At 37.7% G+C, this 17,685-nt stretch overlaps 1 protein-coding gene across 1 annotated transcript in view; it reads right to left on the bottom strand.

Moving 5' to 3' along the window:
• Positions 1-15,825: 15,825 nt before the first annotated feature.
• sntg2 (syntrophin, gamma 2) overlaps positions 15,826-17,685 on the bottom strand; it is a 122,270-nt gene continuing 120,410 nt past the window's right edge. The window contains exon 17 of the mRNA XM_059353095.1: positions 15,826-17,062. Within this exon, the coding sequence (XP_059209078.1) occupies positions 16,934-17,062 (129 nt within the window). The 3' untranslated portion in view covers positions 15,826-16,933. The remainder of the gene's footprint in view (positions 17,063-17,685) is intronic.

A 17,685-nucleotide genomic window follows, 5' to 3' on the forward strand; every position in this document is an offset into this window, starting at 1 on the left:
AAAAAAAAATCGATAACGTTACAGTCTGCTAACCTGCAGGCTGGTCAGAGCAGATACTGCCTCACATTTTACTCCACCTTCAACATGGCAGGGGATTTCTCCAAGCTGGTTATGGTTGCAGTTACAGTATGTAAATCCTCCACCTGCCTTTTAAACTTCATCCTGACAAATTATTTAAAGAACCCATCCACCTTCCTCACATCTCCTTTTAATACTGTAAGTCTCTTTCCTCTGGCATTGTCCCCGAATCACCTCAGAAGAGCAGTTGTTAATCCACTGCTGTGGTCAAATGTCAGTCCTTCAAAGTCTGACAGATAACAGACTTATTTTCCCTTTGCTTTAAAAACCTGACAGCCTCGCATCGGGGGTTCACTTGTCCCCTTCACTAAAGCAATGAAACGTATTCATTAAAATCATTTCATGTAACATTTCCATCACCTTTAATAATGTACCTAGCACACAGGTAATAGAAATACCGACTCAGTCCACTCATTCTTTGCTGCCTCCCATGCATTTCTGCTTAAAAATCACACTTTCTGCATTAAAAAACAGACAATAGTAACAACAGATCCACCCAATCCAAGTCTGTGCTATCTGAGTTTGTGCACTGAGACTGTTTATGATGGAGGATTATGACTTGTCAATCTTCGAAACAGTTTTTCCGCTTGGCTCTGATGCCTGCCCTCATGTCATCCAAGCAGAAATGTGTCTGGGGTGTGCGCTGAGCAGAGCAGAGACACATTAGCAGCACTCTGGTTCAAATATATATCAGCCCAGCAGAAGAGACCATTCAAGAGCACAAATCAGAAGCCACTGAAGAGGAATTTTCTGATTTAAAAAAGAAAAGAAAAAGAAATGAAAGTGAAAAAAGTCAAGGTTAATATCCAACACAGGATGAAATGTTGCCCAGATTGCAGAGAACAGCCTGTTAGCAAAACATAGGATGATCTCAGGCTATTACTGAGTCTAGGTCACCAGTGTTTCACATTCACCGTAGCTGTAAAACAGAACAAAATAGACTTGGGGTTTGTTTGAGCCATTACACAGCCTGTGTAGAGTGCTTTAAGATTAAAACAGAAGGGGATCTGTTCCATCAGGCTGGCAGAAACCAAACACAACATAGAAATATTATCACCTTTTCTGTATGGTGAATTTTTTGGTTTAAAGCTGGAGAACCTGACTCTTACATATAAACAAATATATGTTGAATTTAACCTTTACCAATAAGTTCACACAATGCTGATTAATCAGGGCAGGGAAATGTCTCTGTATCCCTCCACATACTGGAGTTGTGGTGTCTGTGACCATCCCATGCTGGCAGGCCAAAATAATGCATTTTATGTCAACCAGATAAAGCCAAATGGGCCAGGAAGAGGGGGAGAGCTTAGCGACTGGCAGCTTTGGAGTTTGGTGGAAACCCTAACAAGTGTCCAAAAACATTTTTTTTTATTTGATGCTCCAGATAAAGAAACTCTGTGTCCAGAGGAGGGATTGAAGTCAGAAAAGAAAGCAATAGATGTGCGACCAAAGACAGATCACCATTAGTGTAGTGTTTAGTTTGTTTGTCAGTAGGATTACAGAAAAACTACCAGCTCGATTGTCATGAAACTTGCTTGAAGGGTGTAGCATGAGCCAAGGAGGAACCCATTCAATTTTGGAGCAGATCCAAATCAAGGGGTGGATATAAAAACTGTTTTTCACTTTGGTTAACATTGTGAGAGAGGACATGGTCATGGTTTGTGTTTGTTAATCTGTTTTTTTAGCTGGGAAACATAGTGGAACATATAGGAGCGCGTCACTAACTGTGTCTGTCTGCTGAATATGAAGACAATGGAGTAGAAGCTGGCTCATTGTGCTCATGATATGCAGGTGCTGCACATGACACAATTGAGATTTGAATTTTATATTTTGTGGGACCATATTCCACCCATGCAATGAATCCTTCACAAGATGGAATCAGCAGTTTTTAGGGGCTTTTACAATGAAAACAGTAGCCTCCTGAGGTCAGAAATGACACTGGGTGAGCAGTTAAGTAAAGCTATGGCCAGTAAAACCAAAACAATGAGCTGAAAGACATTAAAGCTCTCTCATAGTCGTAGTAGTATGACACATTAATTAATTCATTATTATTATTAATTATCCTTAAGGAGGCTGGAGCCAATCCCAGCTGACACTGGACGAGAGGCCAACTGTTGCTCTCATTCACTCCTATGGGCAATTTAGAGTCACCAATTAAACCTAAGCTGCATGTTTGTAGAGAACCCACGATGATATGAGGAGAACCCTACACTAGAAGAGCCACAAGCTAAGTAATACATTGTTAATATAAAACTATTGATAAGCTGCTTTGAACATTAATGGGCTCAAAGAGGAACAACTGGAAGCCAACTTTGCCACTAAGTTTGGAAACTACAGCATCACCACCCAGGTGATTTGTAAAAATCCGTCTGAGAGTTTGCAATGACAGCAAATCAGAGGATTCCATGGCTGGTTGATTCTTACAGTCATCACACTCAAAACTGCAGCTGTCAGGGTTTTTCCTAAATACTGTACAAGGAGTTTTCACTATTATCTTTATCAAGTCATGCTCAACTTAAATGTGAGCTGTCATCCTTACACAGTTATTCCTCATTTACTATAGCAAGCATCTTTTGCCAGTCCGTTCTTTACACTTGAGGCTTACAAGTGCAGCTTTGCCACTCTTGTCACATCCAGATACTGTACTTTAGGTAAAAACAGTAAATTGGAAACAACGTCACCACTAAGGTTAATTTAGCAGCTGGTCTGGAGCTTTAGATCTTATGATATAATCTCAGCAGATGCCCAGTTGTCATAGAATGAGACTGTCCCCCCACAAAAACAACATCACGAGTGTTTGAAGGAACGAGCAACCTCCATGGCCGAAAAGTGAAGCTAATGTGGAAGTGCCAAAAACTACAATTCCTTGACTGTCCACTTGAGGCTGGCTCCAAAAGGGAGTTAATCCTCATAGACTCCCATGGTAAAAAAAAAAAACAACAACAACCCAACCCAATTACTGACATAAATAAACTTTTCTATGATATTCTAATTTATTGAGATGCACCTGTATACCGTGTAAGTACATGAAAGCAATGCAATAAACCTCAGTTAAATCTCTTATGTGGCCAAAAAAAGCAGATTGAGATTCTGTAATGTGTTAAGTACCTGATACATTGATTTATCAAAGCTTTGCAGTTCCTCATTGGTGTGCAGTTTTATATTACAAAAATGAACGTGAGAATTCCTTTCTCTCCTCCCCTTTTGGTTTCTCCTGAACAACAGTCCTAACTTCATCTTTCATATCAGTTTGCCCTGCTTTAATAACATGTAATTGCAACAAGCCCACACTCCTGACATCTCCAGACTACAAAATCCCTTCGCTCATGAATGCTAGATTAGTTGGTTTCCCCTAAGGCATCATTAGTGTTTCCTAATAGAAGCTTTACAGCTGTAAATAACCAACAGTATCAACAGTGCAGGAATAGCAACAGTGATGAAGTAAGTAAGAAATCAGCAGCGTGTCCAGGGCGTTGTTTTGACCGGGGTGGAGCACTGAGGTATTCTGCATTTTATGTCAAAATTATTACACTTTTTTCATATTTTCTATACAGACCATGAAGTTTATTTTCAGACGTGGAGGCATTTCAGATTTGACCACTGGTACTAGGCAGAGGGCAAAAAAATTCAGGCTCTTAAATTTAAATTTTGTTTACTTTTTTGGAGGCATAAAGATGGTGAACATCAATTATGTTTTATTTATATGCTCTTAATATACATATTTAATGTTTTAAATATTCACAAAGGTGGGAAACCCACACACACACACACACACACACAAAACTTCAGCCTCTTTTAACATCTTAAATTTGACTGAGCAATGATATAATCTCTTAAACGCTACAATGACATTATTATAATGTAAAGGTGGCACTAAGTATGTGTGGGCAGATAAGCATCAAGTTATTAATTATTTCTCCACAACTCTTCCATTGTACTCGCTAAGATTGTAGTTTCTCACATTTCTGTGTTATTTTACCTCGTCCCACCTATAATAGGATAATGGGCATTGGTGGAATGTAACTAAGTGCATTTACTTAAGTACTGTACATGTACTTTACTTGAGTATTTCGATTTTGGGTAACATTTTACATCTACTCCACTAAATTCTGAGGCAAATATTGTACTTTTTACTCCACTACATTAGATGACAGCTTTAGTTACTTTTGAGATCAAGATTTAACAAAAAAAAATGATACATTTAAATTTAGACATTTTATTTAGAAAGTGAAACCTCACAACAGCATATTAAGTAGTTAAGATGAGTCCTACCATAAAATTAAAACACTGTTGTACACTACGTAATTGCATCATTTATAACAATCCAATAATATAGTTGTTATATAGTATAGTTATATATTTACCAATCTGAGTGGGGACATTCTGTATCACAAGTACTTCTAATTGTGATACTTTAAGTATATTTTGATGATACTTTTGTACTTTTACTTCAGTATGTTTCGAATGCAGAACTTTTACTTTTATTGGAGTAATGTGACAGTGTGGTATTAGAACTTTTACTAAAGTAAGGCATCAGAATACACTGATAATGGGGCACCTGGGCACCATGTCCAATCAGGTTTCAGTAATTTGAATGTAATTGAAAGCTTATCATGGCAGACTTTGTGATATCAGAAAATATTCTATTCTTGTCCAAAGCATTGATATAATATGGTATTGTGGGGAAACTAGTGATTTACAGTCCTAGTCGGCACATTAAGTGTCAGTTCAGTCAGCCTAAAGAGGTTTTTATTTTTGGCATATTGAAACTATTTTAGTTCCACTTACCTGATGCAGAGCTCCCACAATCTTGCGAGTTTCTTGGTAAATAGTCTCTGGGTTCCAGTGACGATTAATGTGTTTCAGCACCTCTGCAATCCGATTGTGTTCCCTAAGCCACAGTGTGTGCAAACTGGTCAGACCCAGACCCTCATTAACCCGACTGTCTCCAGCCATGAAACACTCCACTCTCTCCCCGTACGGATTCTGTAGGCAGGCTGATGGCAGCTTGGCTACGTGTGGGAGGTAGGCTCTTCCTTTGGGATCTGCAAATTGATCGTTGACGGCAAGTTTCCCATTGAGGCCAGAGAGGTCACGGAGAGCGCTCTCCAGCTTTGGTGAGTGGCCGTACAAAACAGAAGCATCCATGAAAGATGTGATGCCATTTATCTGTTGTCGCTGCAGAGCTTGGTGAATGTCAGAGCCAAAACCGACCAAGCAGGCTGCTCTGGAGCGTTGAAAAGACATGCAGCTTTGGGCGCCAGTGATAGTATCTCCTGTCTGTTGAGAACACAAATGTATTAAATAAACAGACTTTAAATACAGAATTGTAACATTAGAGCAATGTGCTTTTAGTTTACCTGAATAGGAAAGCATGGATGCACATTTTGACATGTGTCCGAACAGTCTACCCTAGTCCAATAACCAGTACCGACTTTGACTGCAGGGGTAAAAGTTATGTCATGGCTCACGTACTGGCCCCACTCCACCAGCATGTGTGAATAGACATCATCTGCCGGTTTAGAAGAGCTCCTCAGTATTTCCTGGCTGACTTCCCGTGTCTGTTGACACAGTGAGATTTGTTATTTTGGAATGACAGTGACTTTTTTACAGTGTGAAATTGCATTTTCCTCAAGCCATCTCCACAGCGACTTGCCATTTATCAGTCAGTGTTTTTATTATCTCATCATTAACGGAAATGAACATATTTTCTGGGGGAGGCCTGTTGTGTCCCAGGCAGGGGTTATGATGGATGATAGTTGTTATTGTTTGTGTGAACTAGTTCATTCTTTTATTCATTAAATTATGTTATAAATAGATAAATGGCTTATATTTAACAAAGGGGTTGGGATATGTTCTGGCATGCCTCCTTTCTTTCAAATCCTCATTTCTCCAACAAAAAGGACTTTGGCAACTGATTAATAACAACTTGTGTAACACATGAAGTATCCAGGGTATTATTTACTTGACCCGTTGTTATAAGAAATGGAATAGTTACGATCAAAGATTATTAATTATCTAAAACACTTTAGTAAATTATAGCTCTTATACATGGGAGGTAAACTGCATGTTGGATACAACTGCTGCATATTTGATGAGTTCTTCCACTAAAGGTCCTCACTCTGTGTAATGAGCGCATAAATTAACACTGGAATCCAATGCAAATATCAGTGTAACAATTTCATCTGCTGTTTGAAAGTAATAATATTCACCCACATGGCTGGAAACCAATTCCTTTCAAGCTATGGAAATAGTGTCTTTAAAGCAGAGGCCACAGTATTCAAATGCAACTGTAATCTGTGTCATCTTACACGCACTTCTGCTGTTCCTAAATTGCTGTGGACTTTATCTGCTGTAAAACAGGTTAGAAAAATAAATGGAAAGCTACATTAACTTGCAGGGTGAGCTTGCTTCATTTCTAATTTCTCCACCAAGACTTTTGTGTCCGTCAGACCAGCATTTTGTAGATTACCGGGGGAAGTTGGAATCCATTATGGAGCATTCCTCGGTTCCAACCCTTGGGCTCTCGCCCTCCGTCTTCATATTCAGCTGGAAGCCACCTGACCAGGGGGATGTTGGCTGCTCCCCATAGAGGATTTTGCCTGACAAAAAGAATTATGAAGTGAGTCCAAAATACTCCCAATACAAAACATTATTTGCCATCACTGAAAGCAACAACATTTGTTTTTCATATAATAGTTTAGATACCACATTCAAACCTCTGTCCACTTGATATAAACATGCACTAGGTTGGCTAAATGAGGGTTTTGCCAAACTCGCTGTCACTGACTGATACAGGAGTGATTTAGGGCAAAGTCAGTCCATGCACTTTATTATTAAAGTTTCGTATGTTGTCTTTTATTTTAGGTTTATGCAAGAAAAGCATTTTTGGTTAACTTTAAACATTACGAAAAAGTTTTAAATAAATAAAAAACAGTTGATGTATTGGTTTCTGGACTTGAACCCTCAAGTTAATTTTGGCTTTCACCATCTTGGTTTATGGACGATCCCCTACTGGGTTTTTTTGCAACCAGTGCAAGTACAGCGAGCCAGAATGATGTTACATCATCAGTTAACACTAGCGCTGGCAAGCTTGTTTAGCAACCCTTATTTAAAGTGAACAGCCAGTTCCGATGGGTGACTTTTAGTCCAACAGAACACTGAAAAAGAAGTGTGTGCACTGTGGAGGCAGACATTGACGTTTCACAGACTTGTCAATCATAAGGAAGCCAAAACCAAAATCTTACCCTGCTTTGTCATCTATTTTACTCAAATTAGACAAATCAATTCAGATTATCTATTGAAAAAGGCCTAAACATAGCAATTGAGACCATAAATTCATTAGAAAAAGTTTACTGATGTACTAAATTAAGTGAGAAATAGAGTCATTTTCCTATTGACTTATGTACAAACACTTTTTTTTGTGACCAATGTCACTGCCCCCTGCTAGAAAGAATGCAGATTTAAAACATTTTCTCAGAGGTTGCTGCCTGCCATGGAGCTGAAGTGTTTGTAAGGTTGTGTGTTTGACTGCCTTATCGCATGGATGCATGGGCGAAAATAGGTTGAAACTACAGCAGAGATGTTTTCCTTACCATGATCTGTAGTTGGTAAGGGGACATAATATATGAAGAGAAATAAGACACATTCCATTAAAAATCTGGATGCATTATTTCTTCTAACAGTATTTATAATAATATCATCGTTGTTGTTCTTTGACTTATCGAAAGCTACAAAGTCAGCTGGCCACCTGTTGTTGCAGAGGCCAGATATGGAGCGGTACTTGCTGAGATGACTTTGCAGACAGATGGCTGGATGTGTTACAGGAGGACATTGAGACAGCTCTGCAATCAGCTCCACATCCTCCCAGGACAGCAACTCTAAGGCAGCACAGAAAAAATGAATATGAATTTAATCTTGCCAACCTTTGGAGCACATTAAACCCAAAAAGAACACAAACTGGCTTCCTCTCTTTTATCTTTTTAAATTCCCTTTATTAGGACTTTGTTGATCTGTTGGTTAGAATAATGGCACTGATTTGAATTTTGGTTGTGTTCAAGCTATTTTGAATCCATGGTGTCCAAATGCCTCTAAAGAGTTCTTTCAAGGTCAAATCCTCTGGATTTTGAAGACAGAAAGCAATCATACCTGGTGCCGTGACATCCCTTTTATATCTCCGTCTCGCTTTGTTCGTTAAGACTTCCATAGTTGTTTGAAAAACCTCTGCAGCTCGGGAAATCTCCAGGGTCTCTGGCTCCGTTTGCCGAAGGAATGTAAACACATGCGTGGAAGACGAGGCTGAGTTTCGTCTGGGCACAGAAATTGACAGATAAATGGAAAACCATTGGTTTCTTCTGTCCTGTCTTGGACAGATATTCATTTAAAACAGACACACTCATTTGATAGTCCATTACCGTTGTCTAGAGTGGAGTGAGCCTTCATGTATAATTTTAAGGCTTTCTTGATACGAGGAGATGAGCAGTCCTCTGACAGTTGTTGCTGGAAGTTATTCAAAAGTATCAAAACAGAAGAACATGAAAACCTCATGAGAATATAATCAGTTTAAAGTGGTGGAGTAAATAATTAGTATAGTACATAAGTTGATTATCGAGTGATGAAATAGTGATGAACAATCAGCTATCGATGTGTCTCAGTTTGGATATTATATAAGTATTTCAGTAGTGCTACAAGCTTAAACCAGTCTGATTTAATTTCAACCAGCTGAACAAGCCTGTAACCGTATGACATGATGATGTGTTTATTTTGTTTTGTTGGTTTTATTTATATTATTTTATTGTCCTACTGGTGTAACTTTTAGTCTTGCAAAATCCTGTTGTGCATTTTGTTTTTTGTCTGTGTGGTGCCAGTTTTCATCCGTGAAGCAGATTTCATTTTATTTAAAAAGTCAGTTTGAGACTTAAATAGGTAGATTGATCTGATATTTAACCATAACAAAACAAACATGAAAACAAATTTGCATATCAGAACTTTTCTCTGACTACTTGGTTCAAGTAAATTATGCTAATGCATTTGTACTTCAAAAAATTATAATGGAATCATTTTTACAGAGTTATATAACTACTTTTGCTCCAGAAATCTTGTAAAGTATTTACAATACAAGCATTTATTAGTGCTTATCACCAGTATGGGCAAGTAGAGGCCCACTCTCGTATAAATAAATGCACTATCAATGCCAGATTTAACCAGAGTAAGAGCTGAATTACTATTAAATTATTGTACTGTTAAGATTATGTTGACATGGTCAATATTACAACATATTAAGTGCTACAAGTCAGGAAATAATTCATATTTGAATATATTTAGGGTTTCATCCCTTATAATACAAGTGGGAGCTTCTGCTCCCACTTTTTTAATTTTTATTTCACTCTGTCAGATGTGGTATTAAATCTGCTGACTTGCTTTAAAGCAAAACCGACAAATACAAAAGAAGAAGAATGTGCTGTCATTACAGGTATGGTTTTTCTCCTCTCTATCTCTTTTCTACCATATATATAGAGGAAAAAATGGTTAATGAGACATAGGAATGTTGACTATCCTGCTGACATTTCCAGGCGTGCCGCTCATTTCTCTGACTCCAGAACAGATGCAGGTGAGTTATAACAAAATATGGTTCAAAATGTTTTAAAAGTGTATTTGCTATTACTAGTTGTTGTTTTTGAATGACAATCAATTCTTCTCGTGCGTATATTTCAACCATTATAATTGACGATCAAGCATTTAAAAAAATACAAATAAATACAAATAAAATTCTTTACTTACAGTTTAAATGGATGGCTTCATGAGCTGAAAACCTTGGGGGAATAATGCAGAGCAACATAAAGAAAATTAAGGTAAAATAAGCCATTTTTGTGCAGTTGACAACTGAACAGTCAAAGATTTCCCCCTAACTGTAAAGACTTGTTGTTAAATTTGTCCTTATATATTCAGATAGTAGTGAGCCAACTGCAAAGGTTAAGTAAACCAGCCCACTCTAGAGTAACTTACAGATTCAGTCTCTCTTGTGCTTGGTTGACTGGTTTGAAAAATAGCTTTTTTTTTCTCCTGTCCATTATCTAAGCCACTAAGAATGTTGTGAAGATATGTCTTATCTTATAGATAAGAGGTTTAAATGTAAAATTTTACAGACCAGATTTCTATAATTATACTATAATTATTAACTACAGTTGAGCAGAAACCTGTGGAAAAAGTGAAACATTTTATCACGTTTAGTCCCTTGCTCACATTGGGCTCACTTCTATAGTGAATTTGATATTGAAATCAAACTATTCCCGATTTTTCTGGGATTTTTCCGCTTGAACTCCCACGGTGACTCTTGTGTGAGAACCACTGGTCTTGACAGTTTGTCTTTGGTCAACGGCCAAATATGGTAGCTCAAAATTCAGCAAAGTTAAAGTCAGAAATCCACCAAAAAGTTATAAAAAAGAAAGGAGGTCAAAAATACTGTAAGCCTTGAATAGTGTTTGTTTAAAACCTCTTATAGCAAATTTCAGTCTAAAAAACACACTTTTGATTGAAACTTGATTGGGTTTTTAGACTTATAGGACTTATCTTTAACAGTCTGTCAAACTTTACTTGAAGGACATAACTGTTAAAAAAAAAAGAACACCCTATCAGCAGCAGTCATAGCACTCTTTTAATTGGTTTGTGGCCCTGCTTCCTTCGCTGTGCCTTCATCCTCCCAAGCCTATTTTCAAACTTTTACAAACAGACTGTATAGGGAGCAGTGAGAAAAGGCCACGGCAGCGGTCCTGAACATTGCCCTGGAAACTTCCCCTCATCACAAATACTTCAGTTAGCATTCAGGGTCCAACGGCGCCAGCAGAGTCAACTGTGAGAGTCACGGCCCATTGATAGTTGAACAGTGTTCTTGAAATTCATGCTTGACATGGTGCTGATGCAACTTGATGATGCTGTGGGTGTGTGTGTGTGTGTGTGTGTGTGTGTGTGGCAACAGCCGGCAGTGGCTTCAGCAGCAGGCGCAGTTGTGGTTCTCTGTGCACTTGTCACAGGGACTGGTTTGGCTTCAACGCAAAACTTTGAACAAATGAGTCCCAGAGTAGAGAATGAAGCAAGTGACACCTGAAGAAAAAAATGTCCTCAACGTGGTATCAGGCAGACCATTATGAAATACTGCTGTTATAGGAGGATAGACATAATAACTGACATGTGTAGAATATAGTGCAATCTAACAGTATGCCGGTGCAATAAATTCTACCTTTCTGAAGTTTAGCAATGCTCAGTTTTTCCCTGTCAGGAAATGTTGAATCCACTTTATGGTAATTTCTGCTTTTGCAGTTTGTTGTGTTGTTATTCAAATATCCCATCAAATGTCCTTACTGTAAGTCAGTGTTGGTGACATTCTCTTTCTGACCGCTGTTGCTTTTTATTAAGACTTATTCACTTTCCATGTTACATCATTTTTTCAGAACAATGGACCAGGAATAAGTAGCTACTCTCCGGCCTCTTTTCTACCTCTAAGTTTCCTAATGATGCCTTTGGAAAGTCACTTCTCGATGGTAGCTGTCGAAGCTGAAACGCTCTGCAAATTGGTATTCAACTCACAGAGGCTGTTTGAGCTGTATATATGCTGTATAATGAGCTGTATAATCATGTAATTTATCATAGCAAAGAAGCTGGGCGATGAACTAATGTTTCGCTGATCTCAAATAACATTCAGAAAGGTAGTATTTCCTCAATGGCAATTCAACTCTTGAGGGTAAATTAAGATACACTGTGTAGTCTAACAGATGAGGGTTTGACAGATGTAACATTTTCCAGACAGGGATGAAGCTGCTATTGAGAACACCACGGTCATGTGCTGCAGCCTGAGGAAGACTTCACATTCTACACATACACACCATTTCTGGAATTAGGACACCGGTATTTTGAAATTCTTGGTTTTAGCCTTGTTGCTAGATAAAGTTTCATGAGAGCCGGAGTACAGGAGATAAACTTCTGAACTCAAAAGGCTCTTTGCAACAAGTGAAGCTGTAAACTATGGTGGTGGATAAGCATATTTTACACAACATATTTATATATCATTATTTTAAATAAGGTCAAAGTTCAGATTCTTTGCTTGTTGGGTTAAATGCCTTTATTCTTTCCAATGGCCAGCAGAAAGAAATCTGTTTATGTAAGTCCAATGAAATATGACTCTACTTCACTAGATTTATTACCTCAGTAACCATTCTCATAATGAGTTGGTCTTAATCGTTTGTTTAAGGTCCTCTTCAATACAGCATGCTGTTCATTTTAGAAATGATGGTCCCATTAAGAGTAAAACAGAAGATAAAGCAGGTATTTTTTACTGCGTGGCTACCACAGTGCACCAAAAGTTGTATTATCTTTGCCCGTTTCACAGTATGTTTCCACTTCATCACAGTTAACTGGAACATTTTGATTGCTTAAAAATGCCTCGTTCTGTGTTCAGTTGGACAAAAAGACACTTTGATGAGCCGGATTTTCTTTTAGAAGAAGAATTTACTAATGAGGCCAGCTAGCTAGCACTAGCGTTAGCTGATGACATAGCATCATCCTGCATCTACACATGAACCTGTTGCAAAAAAAAATATGGCAACAGTCAAAAACCAAGATGGTGACGGCAAAATGCTAAACGCAAGTCACGGTAAATGTCAGTCAATGGCTTTTACTTATTTTCTATCATTTAATGTTAATGTTGAATGTTCATAAACATGGCCAATGTTACAAATAATGCAGTTAACATATGTAAAAGTAATGCCTCTGTGTAAAAAAAAAACTCTTCTGAACACTTTCCAACAGTTTTTTCTACTCTTGGCTCACACTGACTTCAGCTCATGCAGTACACACACTGCTAAATGTAGCTACATGCTAACATCAGGGAAACCTTTCATCGTGGTTGCCAGTTGGTCGGGAAGTTGAGACTTTCTGTATAATAAGTAAGCTGACACTGTGGGTTCCTCTGATCACTTTTAGTTGAGTTGCTGACTGGAGGCCCCTAAGGTCAAACAGTTGGACACCAAAAGCCACAACTTAATTCACAGTCTTCAGAAGCCGCCTTGGCCAGACGGTGCAAGGCCACAGTGATAATAGCCTCTCTTTCTCACATCATTCTCACAGACACACACTGCCTCGCAGAAGATTAGATGACCTTTGAATGCACTCTGGCACCACAGAGGAGCAAACCTAGACGAGCAGATGCTCAAAGGAATATGACACATGGGATCTGAGACCCCTACAACGTGATTCACGTAAGTGCAAGCTTCTGGTCATGTCAAAGTATTCTTACATACAGGTAGTTAGCTAAAGAATGCCAATACATGGTTACTTCTAAACGTAAACATCCAGCAGTGTTAAAATACTTCCCTGGTAGACAGAATCTACATCTTGTAAAAAATCGTATATTTTATCTCAATTCTCATTTTTTATGGCATAAAATGCCACAGTTAAACTCCATTTGGGTTATTCTATTGCTATGAAGCTACTGTCAAAGAAAACTGACAAGTCGAAAGGCTCTTGGCCACAAACCATATGTTAATTTCTAAACTATGGTGGTGGATTAAGGTGTGTTTTAAAGAAAAATGAAGTCAAAGGTTTGATTGAGTCTAAACTTCCGGTCTAGCCTTCCATTTAACTTGAATGCACCATAGTTGGCAGCAAACACAACAGACACTGAGCTTAAATTAAGTTCATATACATAAGGTAAATAAAATAATATGACTGTCTGTCTTTCACTGCGTTTTTGCAGTCAATTATAGCTCAGTAGTCAATACTGATCAGTTGAAAGTGTTGTGATTGGACTAAACCTTTGAGATTGGATCATGCCATTCCTAATGACCAATCAGAGCAGACTGGCATTTTTCAGGAGGGAGGCTTAAAGACACAGCAGAGCGTGTAAAGTGTTTTCTAAAAGCTAGGAATCTAAACAAGCAGGAACCTAAAATTAGCATGACAGGTCCCTTTGTATAATATTCCTCCATGACTCATACAGCCAAAGATAACCTTTGACATAGGATACGTCAACCAAGGAGGATAAAAGTTCCCAGGGTTTGCCAAACCCAGAGGGTAGATACCTATTAATCAAATGAAAACTGACAAGCTTCCTGCCATTAATGTTGTAAATCCAATACCAAGTAGGCCAATAAATGTCAGTATCAACCTGTGGTTGGCACACCAATGTCAGCGCACCTCAGCAATCCAAAATAAACTGCCTTCGCGGAAAAACACAAGGCGAGTAATGAACCCATCAGACAGGTTTGAGCAGTGTCATGATCAGTCATTTCAGCTACCTCTGACGTCATTTATAACCTCCAGGCTCATGTTTTTTATGTTTGACACAAGGAAATGAAATGCCACTGACAATAACATGCAGAGCTGTTTCTCAACTCTCTTTGAATAATTACTGATATAATGAAAATATTTCCATGGATGCCATGCAGAATACCCTTGTGTTGTATACGAATCAATTTGGCATGTGAATTTTAAATTGAGTATTTGATACTGTTTCTCATTTCCTGATTAAACTTCTCTCCAATGCTCCTGCCAGAGTCTGCCATTTCTTGCCAACATGCATATATACAAGAAAAATGATGCATGAACTGTAAGGTAAAAATCACCAGAGAGGCCACGGCTCAATCTCCTGCAGCAACGCCTTCAGCATGGCCTGGTGCCGATTAAATGCAACCTGTGATCACAAAGAGCATATCCGGCTGTATACTGTTGCACAAGGCTGTCAGGAACAGAGTTTATATTTGTGTGCGACACTTTTCAAGTGAGTCTCTCAGTGACAATATAGCCACGTCAACTGCAGGAGTTCGCAGCAAAAAGGACAGCAGGGAGGGGAATATTCCAACCCAAAGTAAATACTCTGGGTTGATGAGCCCTGATTTATTCTTATTCATTGTTAGTTTTTAATGATCAATTTGCTACATAGCATTAGCTACCATACATGCTACCTTTCAAGCACTTAATATTAATCCAACAATACATGCAAAATGAATAGCGAGACAGTTTAGGAAATACGCTGCCTATTAGCATTCTAAAGCTCAAATCTAGTGCGCTTTTTTTGTTTAAACTGTCTTACCATTGACTTTAAACAACAGAGGTAGTCATCTTGACGCCACCATCCATTTTTTTTTCGCAACCATTGCATGCACAGATACATCATTAGATGAGAGAATGCTTTGTTATTTGCTAATACTAGTCTAGCTACCTTGGTTAGCAAGGAACATCTGTAATTCCAGCAACCGTAATGTTACAGCTGGCTTTAATAAATGGAAAACAGTGAGAGTAATTTGAAAGAGGCAAAGTTCTGAAATTAGAAAGAGCACAGTGGACCTTGGAGGCACAAGGTAGCCATTCCCTAAAGCATTACATGCTTTATTGTCCATTTCACTCTAAAGACACCATAAATAACAAAATGGACATTATGCTGTATTGAAGAGGACCCAAAAGTAGCAGTTGAAACTTATTAGGAACATGTTTACTGAGGTAATAAATCAAGGGAGAAGTAGGGTCATTTTGTCATTAACTTCTATATAATCTGACTTCTTTTTACAACTAGTAGAGTCGCCTCCTACTGGCCATTAGAAAGAATGCAGGCTTAAGGCACTTCCATATTAGCTTCACTTTTCAGAGCCGAAGGTTGGTGCTTTGGTTATACAAAGAGTCTCTGGGGACAACAAGGCAGAGAGTCCCTGAAATAGTGCAGCACAAAGCCCCTGTAAAACACAATGAAGGGAATACACATTTGTTTTTAATTTCACATCAAACTATTGCTTTAAAATAAATGGTAAGCTAATGTTACATACAGACAGTGACGATAAAATCATCTGCACTTAATAAATAAAGTGTCAGCTCAGTGACCTGTATAAGATGACAGACGGTTGTGTTTCACGAGTAATATATTGAAAAAAAACAAATATGCATGTTCACACCGAGACCATTACAACAGAAGACATACAGTATTTTCACTGTATTAGAATGATTAACAATACTTTGAAAGTGAAATGTACTCAATGGCCAAAGAGTTTGGAATCTCATGTATTTATTAGATACAAAAGATAGTCACAATAACACAAACATCATATAATGTAATCTTTGCCAATAATTTAGCCCTGCTGTTATATGCTTAATTTTAATTGGGACCATATCAGAGAGGTTTTGATTCAATTCAGTGGCTATTTGGAGGCTTAGTAATATATTGTAAGGTGTTTGTGTTTACAGACATGACAAAAGAAAATAAAGTATAACAGAAGAAGTGGGAACAGAGGAAGGTTAGCTTTTTCATTACTGTTCAACTGTGAATTTGAAGGAAAGCAAATCCCTCTCAAAGGTGCGTGGCAATGTGAATTCCCCCGTGACAGTAAGCCAGCATCAGATTTATTTTGTCTGTTAAAATGCACTTACTCACATGTAGGTATGGCATCATTATTCTTCACAGAAACAGTATGAGCTGAGATTTTCTGCTAAAAAACAGTGGCAGTTGCTGTGTTTGGCCATTCGTGTCCTGTTGTCAAATGTATGGCAGCTGCAGGTACACACCATATGGAGGTATGGGGGGCTGCCTTTCAAAGTGACAGGTAGACAAGTAACCTGCGAAATCAGTGTCCATAAAGCAATGAAAGAAAAGGCATTAAAGAAATGGATCCATTTAGATAGTTTTTTCTACTTCAAAAATTAAATAACATCTTCCTTTCAGCATTTATTCACACATTATCTACCTTTACAGTTCTTTACAAATTTATTTTTTCAATAGTTCATACAAAAATAGCAGGAACAATATATACATATCAATCGGATCTGTGCATAAAATACTGCCAGAGGGTGCACACGACGATGAGGACGATGAGTCTTCTTAACCGTTCATGTAACTCCCAGGGAAGCTTTGACTGCACATAAAGAGAGGGTCCATGGAGGCCACTTTGGCAGCGATAAAAGAATGTATACAGTGAAGGACGGCTGTAAGATTAGCAAACTCTAGTTCCTGGAAGATAAGGACAGAGAGACACATCAATTAATACACCTCATTTATACTTTCAATAACATTATCAAACTCAATCCTGTTTTGTTTTACCAAATATTAATTCATTTTTTAAACATGAACATGAAGTTCTGTTAACACAAGGAGAAAAAAAGTCTGGGATATGTCAGCAATTAGCAACAACATTGATTTACAGTCATGGAAAAAATATTAGACCAACATAGTTTTTTTTCAATTTATTGTTCATTTTAATGCCTGGTACAACTAAAGGTACATTTGTTTGTTTAGCCATTTTTCATGGTTTTCTCAATAATAATTTAGTTTTTTATCAAGAAAACCATATAAAATTGCTAGATATCAGCTCTTAAATTAAACTCTTATGAGCTATTTTTGTTATCATTATATTTGTATTATTAATTTTATAAATATATATATATTATTAATATTATATATTACTATAACTACCAAATATACATTCATTTTCAGTATTTTAACCCTTTTAAATTCCTGCTTGTTTTAAATAATGCCATGTTTTGTTTTTTTGTGAAAAAACTGTTGAGACATGTCACATTGATTTTGATAAATTTCAGAAAAAAATAAAAATAAAAAGCAAAAGATATCCCGAG

Source organism: Centropristis striata, chromosome 16, assembly GCF_030273125.1.
Source record: "Centropristis striata isolate RG_2023a ecotype Rhode Island chromosome 16, C.striata_1.0, whole genome shotgun sequence".
NCBI lineage: Eukaryota > Metazoa > Chordata > Actinopteri > Perciformes > Serranidae > Centropristis > Centropristis striata.